General features: G+C 31.3%; 1 protein-coding gene across 1 annotated transcript; it reads right to left on the bottom strand.

Annotated features, from left to right (window-relative positions):
• Positions 1-1653: 1653 nt before the first annotated feature.
• LOC103499093 (putative Myb family transcription factor At1g14600) lies at positions 1654-5718 on the bottom strand. The gene is made up of 6 exons (XM_051090662.1): positions 5230-5718; positions 5052-5128; positions 4863-4899; positions 4456-4600; positions 4202-4364; positions 1654-2233 (listed from the first exon to the last, which is right to left on the bottom strand). The coding sequence occupies exons 1-6, from the start codon at positions 5360-5362 to the stop codon at positions 1907-1909; spliced, it is 882 nt and encodes a 293-aa protein (XP_050946619.1). The 5' UTR covers positions 5363-5718; the 3' UTR covers positions 1654-1906.
• Between the last annotated feature and the right edge of the window lie 13115 nt (positions 5719-18833).

Below are 18833 nucleotides of genomic sequence, written 5' to 3'. Positions count from 1 at the left end.
GACTAGACCTATCATATATTTTATTTGTTTGTGGTTTGTATTCTATCATTATTAGACTTGAAGTAAAAAACAAATTTTATCAACAATTAAAGTGATTATAATGAAGAAGAGTATTGGTGATAATATTTATCACTTTATGTCACTAATAATATCAATGATAGAGTTTTATTGCTGTTTAGTGGTGATAGATAATAATAGAGATTTACCGCTAATAATATTTTTATCACTAATGGACAATGATAGAAAGCTTTAAAAGTCTAGCATTGATATATACTCATTTGACATTTTATTTGTTTACGGGTTGTGTTAAGTAATAAAGTGATAACTTGTCTTTACATGTAGCCACTTGATAATTTGAGGCCAAAAAGACAATTGAAGTCTACCATACACTGATTAACTAAGAATAGATGTCTATCATTGTTTATTTATTTTGTGTTATTTCAACTTTATCAATGTAATGCGATAGATTTCAAGTAAGAAATAAAAGTCTATCATCAATAAAAGTAATAAAATGAATAAGTGATAGATTTGTATTATTGATATAGAATATCACACTAATATCGCCACTAAATGATATATCATTATTAATATAATAGACCGAAACTACTAATATATCGGCTTTCTATCACTTGTATCACTAATATCATCGATAACCTTCAACCAATAGTCAAATAATGATGGTGGTATACCCAACCAAATTCATGAAGATTGATAATCAATTTGGATAATCAAATTTTAAGTGATTAATCATACTTTCCACCTCTTTTTGTGACCATTCCCATTAGAACAGCCCTCAGATATCTCATTAACGACAAACTCGAGAAAAATATTGGCAAGTAGTGAATGTGGATGTGGATTCGCTTCTGTAGTGGTTGGGGAGTTTTGCTTGAAATTTGGTCAGCGAGACTGAAGCTTCTGTGATTGTGAAGTGTTTTCTAAAGTAGATCTGTTGTGATCAACATCTTCCAAAGAAATTCTCACGGGAAGAGTCTAAGTATCACAAGTAAAATGGTTTTCGTTTGAAATTGAGAACAATAAAAGATTCTTGTTGAAACCAAGTCTCAGAATTAAAAATTGACTAGGATCGGGGGGAAAATTAAAGCTAGGATACGATACTGAGTTGGAGTTCCAGAGAACAATCATCTTTAGGAAACTCTATATCCATTATATCATCTCGACATATAACTCAAAGAAGAAAGGAGGCCTGAGGTCCTCCAGAGCAGGTATCCCAGAGAGAGAATCAAATAATTAGTCAATTTTCTCATATCATAATTTCAAACTCAAAGCAGAAGCATAGCTGGTGTTGTAGTGAACTAGGTTTTCAAGCCATCTGAGAAGTGTTTTTGTATTTTATCTATACTTCACCGTTCGTTCTTTCAATTGTTGGAGTTTTTTTTTTTTAGATTATCCTTCTTCCAATTTAAAACGTAGTTTATCTTGTACTCATGTTTCTTGTCTTTTCCAATTTTTGACATATATATTTTGAGGTTTAAATTCACGCATAATAGAGTACTAATACCAATTAGGTTGTCTATAATCAGACTTAACATTTTCCAGCATTACACATTTCCCATGCAAAATAAATCCAACCCCTACAAACTTTCCCACCTCCCATTTTTTCTTTTTCAAAGTAAATTAAGAACATAACATTTAAGTAATTAATACATTTCATTAATTGATATCTTAAAAAAATCACATCATGCATTTTCCAAACATGATTAGTTTAATTTAAAATAAAAAAATCTAATTGGACAAACTACAAAATGATGTTTTTCTTTTACAACATTATATCCAACAAAATCACAGCTGCATTCGAGTGATCCTAACAATGAAGTTTTTCTTTTCCAACATTATATTCATCGAAAAAGAAAAACTAGGAAATGTAAATTAATTACATACAAAATTATCATTGGCTACCACAAAGTGCCATTGTCAAGTCAAGATTAACACCAATTTTCTGCTGTTCCCTTCCATAGGACCAACTCCAACAATCTCTGTAATCATCATTGTTATTATTATTGTTATTATTATTGTCATTATTATTATTATTATTGTTATTATTATTATTATTATTATTATTATTATCCAACTTTGAACTTGAAGATGAAATTGCTTCACTCATTTCACTGCTTGAATGATGATAATGGTGTTGTAAAGATAGGGACAAAGTTAGTTCAAAACATTTGCTTTCTTTAATCTTCTCTGCTCTTTCGTGGCCCTCTTGTTTCATCATCTGTGACGTGAAACAAAAAGTTTAATTAAATAGTAAAAAATAAAGCCTTCCAAAATTAGTTTAAAAATACATATTATTATTATTATTATAGTTATTGTCTTAGGTAAATGGGGATTCTGTCGAGTTACAAAGATGTCCCTTTGTTCCAACTTTGCCTCGAGAGTGGAGTAATCAGAGGCAGTTTTTCATGCATGAACTTACGTTTAGACATTACCCAACTCAACCTTTTTTCTTCCCGGTGCCCATCTTAAAATTGGTCAAACTTTCTCAATATATACACATACAAATCACGTCAAAAGTACAAATTTTAGAGTTGACTATATCACTAACAAAAATCGGTTTATTATTTATACACTATGATATATTAATAAATTTTTTTAAAAATTTATTACTCATTTCAATTAACTTAAATTTGACCCACTCTTCACCCATTTATTGTGCTTTAGAAGTTTAATCTGGTAAGAAAAGTATTGTAGGGTTCGTAAAAGAATAGTAATGATTAGTATAGTGTAGCTATATCTGCACTGAAAAGATATTTATCAAAACAATAATTTCTACAGTAAGTAAAATGAGTATGAATATTAGTACCACGAGAAAATGAAAAGACGAAGATACTTCCACTATGGTTAACACCCTAAAATTAATATAAACATGGTATCATCCATTAGTATGAATACGTACAAAGTTATAGTGTGAACCAAAGATATTGATAATATTCTAATAATAATAATAAAAAAAATTTAAGAAGAGAAGAAAAAGAAAGCTCCCAGACCCCACACAATAAATTTTCAAAATATAGAAAAAAATTGTTTCAGATAAAAGAGAAAAGATTAGCTGACTTTTTATTTTCAAAACCTACCATATTTTATTTCTTTTGTTCATAACAAATGCAGCAGTTTTCCGACAAGATAATAAAAAAGGAAGTGAGGTTGTAATTACTTACCTAAACAAGTAGTTGGTCATAAACCCTAATCCCAATTTCTTCATTTCCACATTCCTTTTTTTTTTTTTTACTAAAATTAAACCCTTTTATTAATCGTTTGATTATTTTTCTTTTTTAAATCACTCATGTTTATTTAAATTTAGTCATCTTTTCGCTTCATTTCTACCGTAATTAAATTTTAAAAATAACTCGGTTTTAAAAATTGAGTCCAAGTTAATAATAGTTTTATTTTTGACATCCCTATTCACTTCTAAATTTATAACTCATTTGTTTTATCTATTTTTATCAATATTTCAGAAACTAAGTGAAATTTTCAAAACTTTATTTTTAAAAGTTTGTTTATGCTTTTGGAATTTGACCAAGAATAAGAGTAAACTTTAATGTCTAATTGAAAGGCAAATGAAATTGAGGAAAAATAAACTTAATTTTAAAATTGAAAAAACAAGCGTCAAAGGACCTGCATTTACAGATTTTCAAATTTTTGCTTGGTTTATTTAAAACATTACAGGTGAAAGAGAAAACTAAATAACAAAACAAAAATGGTAGAGGTACAATATATGTCTTTGCGGCTAATTTTTTTAAAAACAAAAATCCAAGAACTAAGATGTCATTCCGTAATTGTTTGTCCATTGGTTTTGAAATTTAGAGATTAAGCCTACAAATTTCACTTTCATCCCTTGGTTTTTAAGTTTTATTTGCTGCAGGTAAGGACTGTTTTTAAATCTAACTAAAATAGTTAACATTGCAGAAGCTACCAACATTTTTTAAGTATCACCACCAAATCCAACATTATATTGACAACAAAGACTCCTAAACCTAAATAATCCGAGAAGTTCTAAACTAAACTTCTTCAATCGCTTGAACTATATATTCAGATTGGGAATTTCTACTTTTACAAAACTAAAAAAACCACAGTAAATAAGACAAAATACTACAAAGGAAATTATGGAAAACTTTACCACACATCCCTTCTTAATAAAGCTGTTGTTATAGTACGTACGAAAGAAAATAAAAATTAAAAATACCTTGAAAGCATGATTAGCCGTAGCAGATTGGTTGATTGCATAGCCGTCTGATTCAGAATCACACGTTTTCTTTCTCCTTATATTCTCTCTTTCTCCATTATTACCATTACCATAATATGCTTCATTTCTTGATATTATTCTTTCTTCCCACCCTATTTTTACTCTAAAATTCAAACATAAAATATTAGTTTAAAACATCAATTACATATATAAAAGTAGTGCTAATAATGTTCAACTTTGATAGTTATACCCACCTTTTTGAAGCTGGACTTTGAATTGTTCTTGATCTATAAATTATTCTACCTCCCTTTACCACTTCTTCCTCTACACACCCGTCTTCGCCCTCGTCATCGTCCAAATTACTTACCTTTCTTTGAAGGGTTGAAGAGCAACTTCTATCTATTTATCAAAAAAAAAAAAAAAAATCAATTATTATTACATAGAGAAAATGTGTGATTGTGTGTATAGGAAATTTGTCAATATTAGGAGATTAAAGGGAGGGAAGGCTTTTTTGTTTCTAAAAATAACAAAAATAGAAACAGTGGGGTAATATAATAAATGGAGTGGTTTAATTTTGGTTAGTAATAAAAGATAGGATTTCAGAGATTTAAAGAAATTAATTTAATCTAATTACCAAAAAAGAAATTGAAACTATTAGTACCTTGTCTTCCCATATCTGCCCTCATACTTCTATACATCTGTCACAAACAAACAAAACGAGAAACAATGAATTAAAATGAGAAATGCGTAACGCAAGATATAATATTAAATTCATAAATAATATTAACGAAAAAAAAAGACAAAAGAAATAATTATAAATGGTGGAAAAAATTAAAAGAAAAAAGAAGACCTGAAGATGGCTCTTTACGTGTGAAATGGTGAGTCCTTTCACATCCATGAGCTGTAGAACAAGCTTAGGGGTTGCCTCTAACAATTCCAAAAAAATAAAAAATAAGAAACATAAATCTTATCTTAATAAAAAAAAAAAAAAAAAAAGAACGAAAAAAAGAAAGAAAAAAAGGGCATACTTTGATGGCCACCGAGTCTTTCAATGGCAAGAACAAAGGAATGATGAAGATCAGGAGTCCATCTTAATCTTGGGACTTTGGATCTAATGTATTGTCTTACACTTCCATTTCTTCCACAACTATTACTACTCATTTTCTTTTTCTCTCTAAATTCTAAAAAAATGATATTAGCGTAGAAGAAGGAAGAGGGGGTTTATATAGAGAAGAAAAAAAAAAGAAAAAAGAAAAAAAGAAAGATCACGAGAAAGGGAAAAGACGAAGGAGAGTTCTGAAAATTCCTTAAAGAGATTTCTGAGGAAATAGGAGGGTGAGGGTGCTGCTTCTGATTTCTGCTTTTTTTCTGTGTACTAACCAACAAATACAAAGTATCATTACCATAACACAAATATCAAAATAATAGAGAGAGAAACAGAAACAGAAACCGAGTCTTTTTGTTTTTTGTTTTTTTTTGTTTTTTTTTTTTTTTCTTTTTTGCTTTTTGAAATCATTACATCTAAATATACCAACTGCTTCACTTTGACTCTCTTTGTTTATTGGAATTGGAGTTTTATTATTATTATTATTATTATTATTGTCTTTATTAAATACTATTACAATATATACGCCAACGTCGTCATGATCACAAAAGTTTCCATCATTTTTTATTTTTGTTTTTTGAATTTGTGAAAGGGTGGGATTTATTATTCTCCTTCCAAAAGAGTACTGTTATTATTATTTATTATTATTTTATCTTGGAACGCTCGCCTCAGTACTAGAATTAAACACTCCCTTCGTCTCTCCATCACTTTGTCAAATGACGGTTTTGCCCTTCCTTCACTTCCCTGAATGGATAAGATCCTTACTCTGCTCTTCCTCTCTCCCTTATTCCTCTTGTTATCTTACATAAGGAAATTATATATATATATAATTTTTTTTAAATAATATTCTTCTCAAAAACAATCTCATAAATAAGACGGGAGAAAAACTATTGTGAAAAATAGAATATTAAAGTCGTTCACCTTAAGCAATTATGAAAACATAAAAAATCCACATATCCATTATGAAAAATACAAAAAATGTCTCGTCAACAACGCACGTAATATATTTGGTACAAGATCGTTTAGATTTGACTATTGTTTGGTACACGATCATTTAGATTTGGTCGTTTAGATTTGGATAGTCAAATCTAAACGATTTATTTATACGATTATTTTTTCAAGATTCTTTAATACACGATCGTTTAGATTTTGCTAAACAAATTTTTTTATTCTTTTCGTATACAATCTTTTAATTTTTTTTTATACAATCGTTTATATTTGACTACTTTAATCTAGACGATTTTTTCAAAATTCTTTATACATAATCTTTTAGATTTTGTTATCCTAATTTAAACGATGTAAAAAAAGGAGGAAAATAAAGAAAAAAAGGGAAATATTTAAAAATGGTTAATTTTACGAATTTGTTATATATATATATATATATTAGCTTTTTTTTTCTTCCTTTATTAATCTCTCGTATTTATATGCTTGATATTTTTAATCAATTTTTTTCCTTTCTTTATCAATCTTTCATATATAAGTTTAATATTTTTTATTTTGTTTTTATTTTTTTTCTTCTCTTAATTTCATAACTCTATGTTAATTTACTTTTAAATTTTAAATTTTTGTATTTAGATTAATGTATCGTTTGATTTTTAAATTATCTTTTTTTTTTCTTTTTAGCTATATTTATTTTATATTTATATATTTAATTTAATTTTAAAATTTAAACTATTCAATATTTAAATTTATATATTATTTAATCTTTCAAATTTAAATTGTAAATATATTTATTTAAATATTTTCAATTTTTCAAAATTTTTAAATTTCAAATTGTGCAATATACATGTTTATATGTTATTTTAAATTAAAATTTATTGTTTTTGGTATCATCGAAATTAGTTAGAATTTTATATTATATAATTTCTTTTACTAAGATAATCATTTAGATCATCTTTAATATTTTACAGCCACAACATTTACATAATAATATAATTGAGTTGAATTTAAATCAACATCATTTAAGCGAAATGAATGAAATATTTCAAATCAAATTTTAACATATGATTAATAAAAATTATTGTATTATAGTTATTAATTTTACAACGGGATTATATGTATTTGATAATGTTAATGTTTTATAATTAGTTTTCTTTTCATATTTTAATGAATATATATAATTCATTAAAAGTATATATTTTATAATATATATATATATATATATATATATTATTCTTTTACATAATTAAAAATTTAAACTAAAAGATAACTGAAAATAAAAAATAACAAAAGAAAGGGAAAAAAATGATTATCAAACAAATTTATGTTTCTATTTTTTTTTTCAAGAAACAAGAAATAAGAATAGTTATCAAACACAGTACCAGTTCTTGTTCTCAAAGAATTAGAAGAAACAAGTTCTCAAAAAATTAGAAGAAATAAAGAACGAGAAACATGGAACAAGAAACAGAAAACAAAACAAAAAAGAGAAATGTTGCCAAACAGACCCTTATTTAAGGCAAGCAACCTTTTGACGCCTAAATGCCACACATACTTGCATTTATGATATGCATGATATGGTTCAAACCAAAGAACTAACTTTATTTCTAAAATCATTTCTTCGCTCCTTTAATGAGATCTTAATTACTTACCCTCTTGAGTAGTTAACCACCGATACTTACTCCATGTTTTATTAGGTGTTTGAGAAGAACTAACATATTGATAAAATATGTTTGCATTCACTCGTCATGGTTGGCTAGTTGCATCGTGTGGCGGTCACGTGCTTTTGGAGTTAAATTTACATTTGTCAACAAGTTCGATTTTACAGTTTGATCGAAAATTCTCTCTAATACCAGTAGCTTAAAGATTGACACCCTTGGTTTTTAGTTTCGAAAGGGAAGTTCGAGATCTTTTCAAGTGTCGACTGGATGGTTCGATCGCTTTTGGGGTCGAACCAAATGTAGCTTCGATGGCTTTGATTGCGCCATTTGTAATACAAGGGACTGTTGGCAACTCTTGTTTATTTTTTTGGTTTATGGGCATGTATCTCCAATAGACACAAATAGCATCTATTTGTACCTATCCAAGATAGATAGAGATAGAATTCTATTTATGTCTATCTCGAATAGACACAGATATTAACCTATTTGTGTTTATTCGAGATAGATAGAGAGAGAATTCTACCTATGTCTATCTCGGATAAACATAGATATTAAGATGTATTTATTTATACTAGTTACTTTTTCTTACTTATCTTATCTTATCTTTTAGGTTGATCCACTTAGCAACATTGAATACAAGTTAATGAATGAACAATTCATAGTGAAGCTAGACTTGGGATCTTATTGTTGTCGAATATAAGATTTTAAGAAAATTCCATGTGCACGTGTCCTCGTTGTTCTACAAATGCTTAATTTAGATACCTATTCTTATATAGGCGAGTTTTATTATAGAAAAGCGTTATCAGCAATATATGGTGGTTGTGTTCGGCTTATTGGAGTTCATTTGGATTGGAGAGTTGAAGATGATGTTATGAAAATATTACAACTCAATGTCAAACAAAGAATTCCATCTGTAGGAGAATTTAAAAGTTCATCAAGATGTTCTGATTGTAATCGTAAAGGTCACAATAGTAGGACTTGCAAAGTTAGAACAATTAGACAAAAGATGTAATCATTCTTTTTGCGTTATAATACATGTATATACAAATAGATTGACATTACAGTATATGAATGAAAATTTCTGATTTATTCTATTTTCTATCTATCTCTATCCAATTGTACTTTATCATTATTTATTTCTACGATCTATTTCTGTAAGACCTGTAGTAAAGATAAAAAGTAAAAATTTAACTAAGTATCCTGAAATAGGTGTTTTAGGTGGTCTACATGAGAAGAGGTTGGTTAGTTCACAAGAAAGATTATACGACAAGATTTTTTAAAGTTGTATTTTTTTTTATGCGATTAAGGGATTTCGCGAGATGAAGGACTAGGCGAGAAGAAATAAAGAAACTCCCATAAATTATTGATGTTTGCTTAATGGGTCATGTGTAGAGCTCAGGTTAAGCATGATTAACCTTAAGCTTACACGCACTACTAAGTCTAAAAGCTGGCAAACTGATAAGAGACTAAATGTGACTAAGCTTGTTTGTGAAGTAGTATAAATAGAAGTCTTCAAGCAGACTATTGAGGACTTTATTTAGAAATTTTGAAAAGAAAATACAAGTGTTGAAGTGCTGCCAAAGGGTCTACGTGAGAAGAAGAATAAGATATAGGGTTTAAGTAATCAAGTAGTGTGATCAGCATTTTCTTCAAAGTATTTTTATGATATCAAGCTTTATTTATTAATTCTTTGATGATTTCAATACGAAGTTTTCTAAAAAGAATTATATGAAAATTTCATGTTATGATTTCAAGCATGTTTATGTATTTCAATGATTATGAAATGGTGTTTAAACCAATAGTCTATTTTCCTATTAATGAGCTAACTGTTGTGTGCACATAAGGATTAAAGGCAGCCATGTAGAAAAGAACTGCGTGGTGGAGTGAAGCTGGTTAATGTAGAAAAGGGATGCATTGTGTTTAGTGGCCTGGATAACAAGATCGAATGAGAATATTCTTGGATGTTGTTGTTACAGTAGTCTAAATGCGAAGTAATGAGACTTAGCGTAAATAATGATTCAGAATTCCTAACGAAAGAAATGATTGTTGACTAATGTGTGCTTATATAAAATGTATGTATACATGAAATGATGAATTTATGCGATTAAATGCTTGGCGAAATAATGATGTTTACAAAAGGTATTTCGCGAAAAAGATTTCAGAAAACCTCACTAAGTCTTTTAGACTTATGTTTTAAAGTTTTACCTTCTAGGTTCCTTGTGTTAAGACCAAGTAGAGGAAAGATGGAAGAGCTTCCTAAGTGGGAAGAGGTTGTCAAGGCGTTTAGATTAAACTTAAGTGTTGTACTTATGTAATTTATATAAAGAGTACTTGTAGAATGTTTGGTTCAAGTTAATAAAAGTATTTGTTTGTCTTATTCCTCTTGTTAGGTTATTGTATCGCCTAATTTATGATTGTAGTTAAGAAAGGAAAGAGTAGGCGATTAAGCACAGCTTAAGGACCTTAAGACTGAGTGTCTTTGGCATTTAGAACGTTGGAGATACTTAAAGTCACACCATGTCTCGCATGGCTAGTTAGGATGCATGAGGATCGAGTGTGACAATTTCAACTATCTACTTCTATAGACTATTATTGTTTTCTTAGTTCGATTACCTTTTGTATATTTTATCACTATCTACTTTGCTATCTTGGATAGAAAATGATCTATCTTCTCTATATATCCTAGTTAGACAGAAATAGAGGACTACCACCGTCTATCCTAGACAAAGATAGACCACTATCTATCCAAATAGATAATGATAGATATATAGTTTGAAAAAGATTCAAACCTCAACCAACAATTGTGTTTTCGGTGTTTCTAAATTTATGGTTTCAATTTTTTCCAAATTATCTTCATCTTCTTCATCTCCAACTTCATCAATCTGCAAGCATATAATGGAAAGTAAGAACTTTAGAAAACTTGATATACAATTGTGATAGTTTGGGATAAGAAAGTGATAGACAGAGATAGTCCACTATCACTGCCTATCCCAAAAATAGATCTATAGTTTGGATAATAATCACGGTTTAATCATTTAAAGAAAACACATTCTTTTAATTATAAATAATTAAGTCTGGCTTGTTGTTGAACTATTAGGATGTTTTATACAATGTAAATATTTTACTAAATTGTTATATTAAAAAAAAACCCCGACAAAATTGACAACATATTTCTTTCAACACCACACCAGTGGGGAAGAAACTCAAAGATCTATCATTAATGGCACATACCAACGCAAGGGTGTCGCTTGCCACCACCACTTGAGTCGTACCATACTTCACCACCATTTTAAGTCCACAAAGAAGAGCAAGCGCCTCTAACTTCAAAGCATCAATCCCCATCAGAAGCCATTCAACAATCGCGTGAATAAGAACTTCATCCTCCTCATGAAGAACAATACCCACACCAGTAGAAGAAGATTAAGAACGACAAGCCACATTAGTGTTAAACTTATGAAACCCACTGGTGGAGGAATCAACTGATCAACCATCCCAACAAGGCTATGTTGAACCGTCACCATCGAAGGTGATGAATTTTTTCGAGAGGAATTAACCTAAAGAAACTCCAAACAGTAATTTAAAACTCATTTTGCTCTAATGTGCACATCACCAACCTTAGAGGAGTGAGTCAAACTATTGTGATCCAACCACATAGCCCAGCACCAAATTGATAAAATTTTCCAATCATATCAATATTATTGGAAGGAGTCTAAGGAACCAATTAGCTAGGGAAAGCCGACCAATATCATCAAAATAATTTCAAGTTAGCCAAAAGCATCTTCCAAACATTTTTAGCTCGTTTACAATGGAAAAACACATGATTAGAGGTCTCTTTTTGTAATCCCTAGTCTTGGGGAAACCTACATCCTTGGAAGTGATTAGAAGTTTAAGTGTTGAAGGGAGTTAAGATTAAAAAGTGTCATTAAAGGTGTGTCATGGTTGTTGAAAAAGAGAAATTTTTGTTTAGTGTCAAGGGAGGAAGTCTTATGTATTTGGAGGTTATTTTTCTTGTGAATTAGGTGGCCAAGGGAAAGAAAATAACCTCTAATGAGGTTTTTAGGCGTTTAGAGCATGTCTAGGCGGCCAAGGCTTGATAGTTGTGTGTTAGGCAAGAAGAGAACCTCTAAATGGGTGTCATAGGTAGCTAAGCTTGCATTTGTGCTTGTCTAGGCGAGGAAGGCCTGTCACTTAGAGGTTATTTAAGGTATTGATGGGCTAGGTGAGAAGGCTGACAGCATAAAGTTGAGCGAGAAGCATTGTAGGCGAAAAAGGCTTTGAGGTTAGCAACGGTTTGGCACAAGGTGTTTTGGCCTATTGTTGAGCATTGGGCATTTTGGTTAGGCAAAGATGATGAAGATGTGGAGTCAATGAAGTACTTTACAAGTGACATTTGTATGCTTAAGTCAAATTTTGGCTAGTAGGATGTGTTAATAAAGGCTCATGCAAGGTTCAATATAAATAAGTCACTTCAGATGGACATTTCTTCCAAAACACTTGTGTTTGTTTGTTGAAAATTACCTTGAAAAAGATAAAAAAAAAAAAAAAAATTGAGTCTAGATTTTAAGCCATGCCTGCAGGACGAATTTGAGCAAGGGCTGAGTTTGAGTTGAAGAAAGCGCAAAATGTCAATTTATGGATGAATCTGAGCAAGGTGAACTTCTGGAAGACTACAAAGCTCATCCCTTGGAATTCAAAGCTGAAATTTTGAGGTAAGAAAAGACGTTTATAAGCAATTTTGTAGAAGGAATTTTTAGTTAGGAATTATCAAAGTTGGGTTTTGTTTCTAAACGAGAAATGAGTTTTTGGGCAAGTTGGTGGCTGGGAGAGTGACGGACTATGCAAGGAAAGATGGGTATGCATGTTGAGTTGTTAGAGGTTAGTGATGCATTATGGCATGTGCTAGATGCATAGCCTACGCATAAGGTAGGCAACGCGCAAGGCGTGTGAGGTAAGCGACGCGTGCGACCAATGCACGCGGCCAAGGCTCTACTGCCCAGCCATGCACGTCAGACAGTGTCATAACGTGTTTTGGGCAATTTTTTGTGAATTTATAGACCAAGGACTTGAGCTTGTATCCAGTAGTGAAAAATGGATTTATTAAAGTGATTTCAAGCATATTCTTAGGCTATGATTTATGAATGATTTTTATTGAATGTTTAAGATGTTTTCTACATAATTTTTCAAGCATGTTATTGTTTAAAGTATTTATTCAAGAATCTTGTTTACTAAGGAATGTTTAGGATTACTGGAAATGTACATGTTATTAAGGTATTATGTGATTTGAAGGTTCTTTATGCAAAAAAGATGCTTAAAGGAAGTTTAAAAGTTTATAGTTTTATAAATATTTTTCTTGGATTTAAGATGTCTCAAATTATCCCTTAATGGGCTAGGATTAAGTGGCGTCGAGGAATTGAGGTCAAGACATTTATCTCTACGACTGGAGCTAGAGACGTCAATCTTCCAAGAACAGGGATTGAGGATACCCATCTTTGAAGGGTAGGAGTTGGTATTGAGTAATCTTTACCACCTCCTAGGAGTAGATACTTGGGTTTCGAGTAGGAAAAACAAGGATTTATGTTACTGTTTCTTAAATGCCTTGATGTTTAAGCTTTCATGTTATTGTTTATCATTTATTGTTTCAAAGGATTTACGAATCATTGTTTTTGAAAAGTTTATGAAAAGTGTTTAGGAAAACTATCATTCATTGGGCTCGTTTAACTCATGCTCTTCAAATGTTTTTCCACTTTCTAGGTAGAGATAGTGCCCTCGGAGCCTGAATCGTTGCTATTTGTCTGCTGAAGGATTTTGTTTTACTATTGTATGTATCTTGTTGTATGTATTTATGTTTAGTTGGTCTTTTGTTATATCAGACTTGGGTCTTAGAAAGGTCAGTTTTGGGTTATAAGGTTACGTTCTGTCTGTAAAACTTATATAAAGTTTGTTTAATGAAAAGGGTCTTACCCAATTGTGTTTAAAATTTGTGTGTTAGCTTCCACTGTTGTTTATTGTTTAAGGGTTTAAGTTAAGGGTTAGCTATTGTCGTTCTTGAAAAAGGCGATATCAGTTGACTTCACGCCACATCTCGAGCCAAGCAAGGAGGTGCTCGGAGTGGGGTGTGACACTTTCTGTCTCTTACACAATACACACAAAGGAGAAATTTGCACCTTTTTGAGATATAGATTGAAAATTTGGGCAAAATATTATCGCATAATCTCCACATAAAAACCTTAATTTTATTTGAAGCGTTTAAACACCGTATGATTTTTCCACCAAGCAATCAATTGACTAGCTGAAGAGTAAAAAACATAATTGGAATGAATGATAAAAAGTTTATAAGCACTCTTAGGGGAAAACATATCGTTTTTTGAATAGTGCCAAATCCAAAGAATCCATGAAGAGGATTTGCAAACGGGAATAGCCTGAAATAGGTTTAATATTCTCCTCCATAAAGATCTACTCCAACTTAAGAATGTCTCAATACACATCCACATGAATCAAAGAGTTGACCAATAAGTTCTCCCATTCAGTCGGTTTAGAAGTAATGGGCTTAAAGAGAGATTCTCACAGGATCTAATAAGAATGAAAAAACAAGTGTTTCATTGCCCAACCTAATACGCTTTCGAATTCCCAACTTCAATAACTCCCACCCCGATACAAGTTTTCTCCAAATATAAGATGGATTAAAACCGAAAGGAGCATCAAGCATAATGAAAGAATGATAATAACGCCCCTATGATAACCCAACAACTAGAGTATTATAAACATAACAAAAAAGAAACTAAAAGATTTTATAAACTTAATTTTCAAAAATAAGAAAATAAAAAAGTTACCAAATCAAACCTAATCTAATTGATTTTGGTTTATCAAGTTTTTTCAATTCATTAAGTAAGTTTTGTATTTCTTACTGAGAAGAGAAGACCAAAGGTCCATGACTAAATAGAGAATGTCCAAACTACACGTAGGATAGAGAGTGACTGAGAAAATAACAGAAAACATAACAAACCAAAACCAAATAAAATACCATAAACCAACAGGAAAAATAGCAAAACATATAATCTTTCATGCCCTCACAAGATAAATTGGTTGATGTCGAGCAAGGAGCTTGTTTCTAAGACAACAAAAATGGATGCTAGCAAGGGTCTTAGTCATAATATCGTCTAATTGATCTTTTGAAGGCATAAAACGAACAAGAAGCTAAAGGTGGGCCACACACTCACGTATAAAATGATGATCAATTTCTATGTGCTTGGAACGATTATGGAAAATTGGATTTGCTGCCAAATGTGTGGCAGTTTTATTATGACAAAAAACAGTGGAATTAAGGAAGAAAAATTGCCAATCTCATAAAGTAAAGATTGTAACTAAATGATTTCAGCAATGGCATTAAACAAACCTCTATATTCAGACTCAACGCTTGATCGAAAACAACCATCTACTTAAAGGAGTACAAAGTGATTAAATTAGAACCAAGAAACATGCATAAATCATTGGTACTTCTTCTGTCATTAGGGCAATTCACGCAACCAGCATTTGAGTAACATGTCAGAGATAAATCTCTAGGTTTAGTAAAGGACAAATCCAGAGAACTAGTGCTTTGTAGTTAATGCAATATTCGTTTAATAATAGTCGAATGATTCACAGTAGAAGCATGTAGAGCTAAAAAATTTTGTTAACAGGAAAACACAAATCAGGCCTAGTCAAAATACAGTACTGAAAAGCACCAACGATACTTCTGTACAAAGATGGATGATGAAATAAAGGACTGTCATTCAAATATATAATGATGCATTGCTTGTTAATTTTTGTGCATATGCATAGCTCGTGGATATGTTAGATTAAGGCTCTAATTGAGCGACTATCAGGCGACTAAAATATGATTATGCGATAAAAGGTGCAGTCCTATTCATGCGTTATGAAACTTTCAATGATATGCATGTAATACAAAGTTTCCTTTCTATTGCCCAAATGTAAGTAAAGAGAGGTTTCTGGTAAGTCCAGGGTCGAACATAGGGAATTAATGATCCTAAATGATCTTATCCGCAGCTAAACTCATGTAGTATAATCTATACAATATATTAATATGAGCAGTATAATTTTACCTAATTATTTACACTAAGGTGCCTTTAGCAGTGCAAGGTGGAAGGACAACTTGCTTAATTAACTAATCGCAATGGGTTGTACATTAATAAATCAAGGCGATACAAAGCATGTATTAACTTTAGAATTAAGGCGAGCGACCTTTCGGCGCCTTTGCCATACTTGCTCACCTCTCGGGATTCAAATATTTAAAGTTAAACTATGATTTATATCTAATCGTCTTGTTTGCATTATCAGTAATTTATCTTTAATTAAGGCGGACAACTTTTCGGTGCTTTTGCTGCACACATTAACATCTTTGTAACTTATGCAAAGGATGAAGTCGGCAAAAAGATTGCATTACTATAATCTCCCCATCCCTTACTTAGTTACGTGCTTTCATTTGTCAGGTGATTACGATTAATATCATTGTCTTCCTCTCAAATACACAATGTGTTGACATCCACATTTAACTAAACAAAACTTATAAAACAAACAATAAGATTCTCTAATATTAAAAACACATTCCATTACTCATGAACTAATCAATCAGATTGAACATGGATAGTAAAAAAGAAATGGAAGAATGGTAGAAGAAATGCATTAGTATTATAAACTTAACTTAGGCCTCTTGGCCATAGAGTACATTTTACAAAGAAATACAATATAAACAAAAAATGGAATACAAAGAAATGTGTCAAGCCTCAGAATATGATTTCTTATACTCCTTAGCTCTAATTTTTTCCTTTTCTTGAGGAAAAAATAGAGGGGAAGAAGAAAGAGTGGGTTCTATTCTCTCCGGCCAAAGATTTTACACTTGATTATGAAGTAGAGACTTCTATTTGTATGTGAGGAGTGATGTTGATAGGACATCCACGCGCCATTGATGCTCTTAAAAATCTGCATCGGCGTCGCGTAGACGTCCTTTTGTCCTTCCTCTAACATTAGCGCCAACCAAATTTGTCTACTAGTGCATCAAATCACCTAGCTTGATTACTTGTCGTCGTGTTGGTTGGACAGGTCTCCTCGCATAACGTTCTATCGCCAAGCCCTACTTCTTTTTGCCTATTATCCTGCAATAAAACATGTAAAATGTGGTAAAACAGGGATATAGTTCTTTTACAAGATGCGATACACAAGTTAATCAAATCACTTACTTTTGCCTTTGTTTTCTTCTCCTGCTATGCGATAAGACTTCATTATTTTGCATAAAAGGCCATAAGAACTTGTATTTCTATAAGTTATCACACCTCAAATTTAAAATAATATTTTTTCTCAAGCATCATTTCAAGATCCTAGGCATGATTTCTTTTACGAACTTCACTAAGCTTCTCAGAATGGGTTTCTAATTCATCTCGCATTCCAACATTTCATCCTTTCCTTGCATACTCTAAACTTGAAAATATTTCTAGATTCTAAACACGGCAAGCTTAAGTCTAAAAGTTTCCTTGTTCATTTTCAGAAAATCTTATTTTCAATTTTTACGAAATGGTTGTTCCGAAAATTCTTGGTTCTTTTCATTTCTTGCAACAACTCTTATTACTGTTTATTTGTGTTAGTCATTGAGTGAAAAATCATAGGTACTCTATGAGTCCGTTCTTCTCAACTATAACTCTTATCGCCACTTATTTACTTACTCTTAGATTTAGTGGAAGTTTTTGCTTCTTATTTTTTGTGAGAGGCGGCAATATAAGAGTTCTTATTTCAATTGTTTAGAATACAAATATAAGTTAGTTTTTCTTGTTTTTTTTTTCAAATTTCAAGTTTCAATCGCTTGAAAACGAAAAGTTCTTTTGAATTTTCAAACATTTTAGCTCAGACTTCGCACACCCCTAAATTTAGAAGGCAACAAGGTCCTCATAGCGAAAAAGTAAATGATAAGATGAACTTAGAAAAATTTATAAAAAAGAGGTTTGAGGTAAAGCTTGCTTGCCTAAAGGCTACCAAAAATATTTACTAACTTCATTTTGCTAAAGAAAGTATAATTGTTAGGTACAAATTAAATTAAAGTTGGCATAATTCTCATCATGAAAGCTATCCTTGCAAAGAACAAAAGATATAACGCGAAGAATGTAGGTATGATACTCACGCCATGAAAAGCATAACGTGTAATATAGAAGAAACATGGACTTATAAATATTTGATTAACTAAAAGTATATACATATTTAAAAAGAACACAATGATTAAAAAGGAAAACTAAAAACAATTACAAAAGATAGTACCCCAAATTTAGTCTTCCTTACGGGGCTTAGGTGCGTCAAGGGCTTGGTGAATTAGCAGGAAAGGTGCTACCAAGTTAGACGAGATCAAAGGTTGTGAGACACGCTGCAAGAAGACTGCGTGGGTGTATTCCATCTGAGCTCGAAGCTACCTGTTAATACGTTCCCCCATTGTCGAGATAGTTCAGGATGCGTGATGACCATGTTGCTAAGGTTGGAGACCGCGAACGATAGTTGTGTAACTATGGAGGATAGCTGGGAAACCATGGTGTTTAATTCAGCAATTTGTTCTTGCATCACCACATTCTCCTTGAAGTTTCTTAGGAGCTTAATGGTGATTTCATTATTGTCCTCTACGAGGAAGTATTGCCGTTTGAATATATTCTAAAAGATTTCGTACAAGGGCTCCACGACATGGCTTTTGATATAGTCACGAAGATCCCCTTCGGTTTCGGAAGAAACTTTAACTTCATTTGGATCCCTCTATGCCGCACTAATCTCACCAACGTCATGAAGGACAGGCTGTCTTCCCTCGATGCTTGGGTTATAAACAATAATTCATTTTTCCAAGTTACACAAAATATCAATCTCTATCGCGTTTGTTATCACCTCATCCCCTTTAGATAATTGATTT

This window comes from Cucumis melo, chromosome 10, assembly GCF_025177605.1.
Source record: "Cucumis melo cultivar AY chromosome 10, USDA_Cmelo_AY_1.0, whole genome shotgun sequence".
NCBI lineage: Eukaryota > Viridiplantae > Streptophyta > Magnoliopsida > Cucurbitales > Cucurbitaceae > Cucumis > Cucumis melo.
Note: the sequence above shows the minus strand (reverse complement) of the source record. Positions and strands in the feature narration are given on the sequence as shown.

Bases quoted from the DNA above. Each gene is read 5' to 3' on its own strand.
- LOC103499093 (XM_051090662.1), bottom strand. From the start codon at position 5,362: ATGAGTAGTAATAGTTGTGGAAGAAATGGAAGTGTAAGACAATACATT. The intron at 4,900-5,051 runs GTCTTCTTTTTT...TGTTTGTGACAG, and splicing joins ACGTAAAGAGCCATCTTCAG to ATGTATAGAAGTATGAGGGC. The intron at 4,601-4,862 runs GTACTAATAGTT...TTTGATAAATAG, and splicing joins GGCAGATATGGGAAGACAAG to ATAGAAGTTGCTCTTCAACC.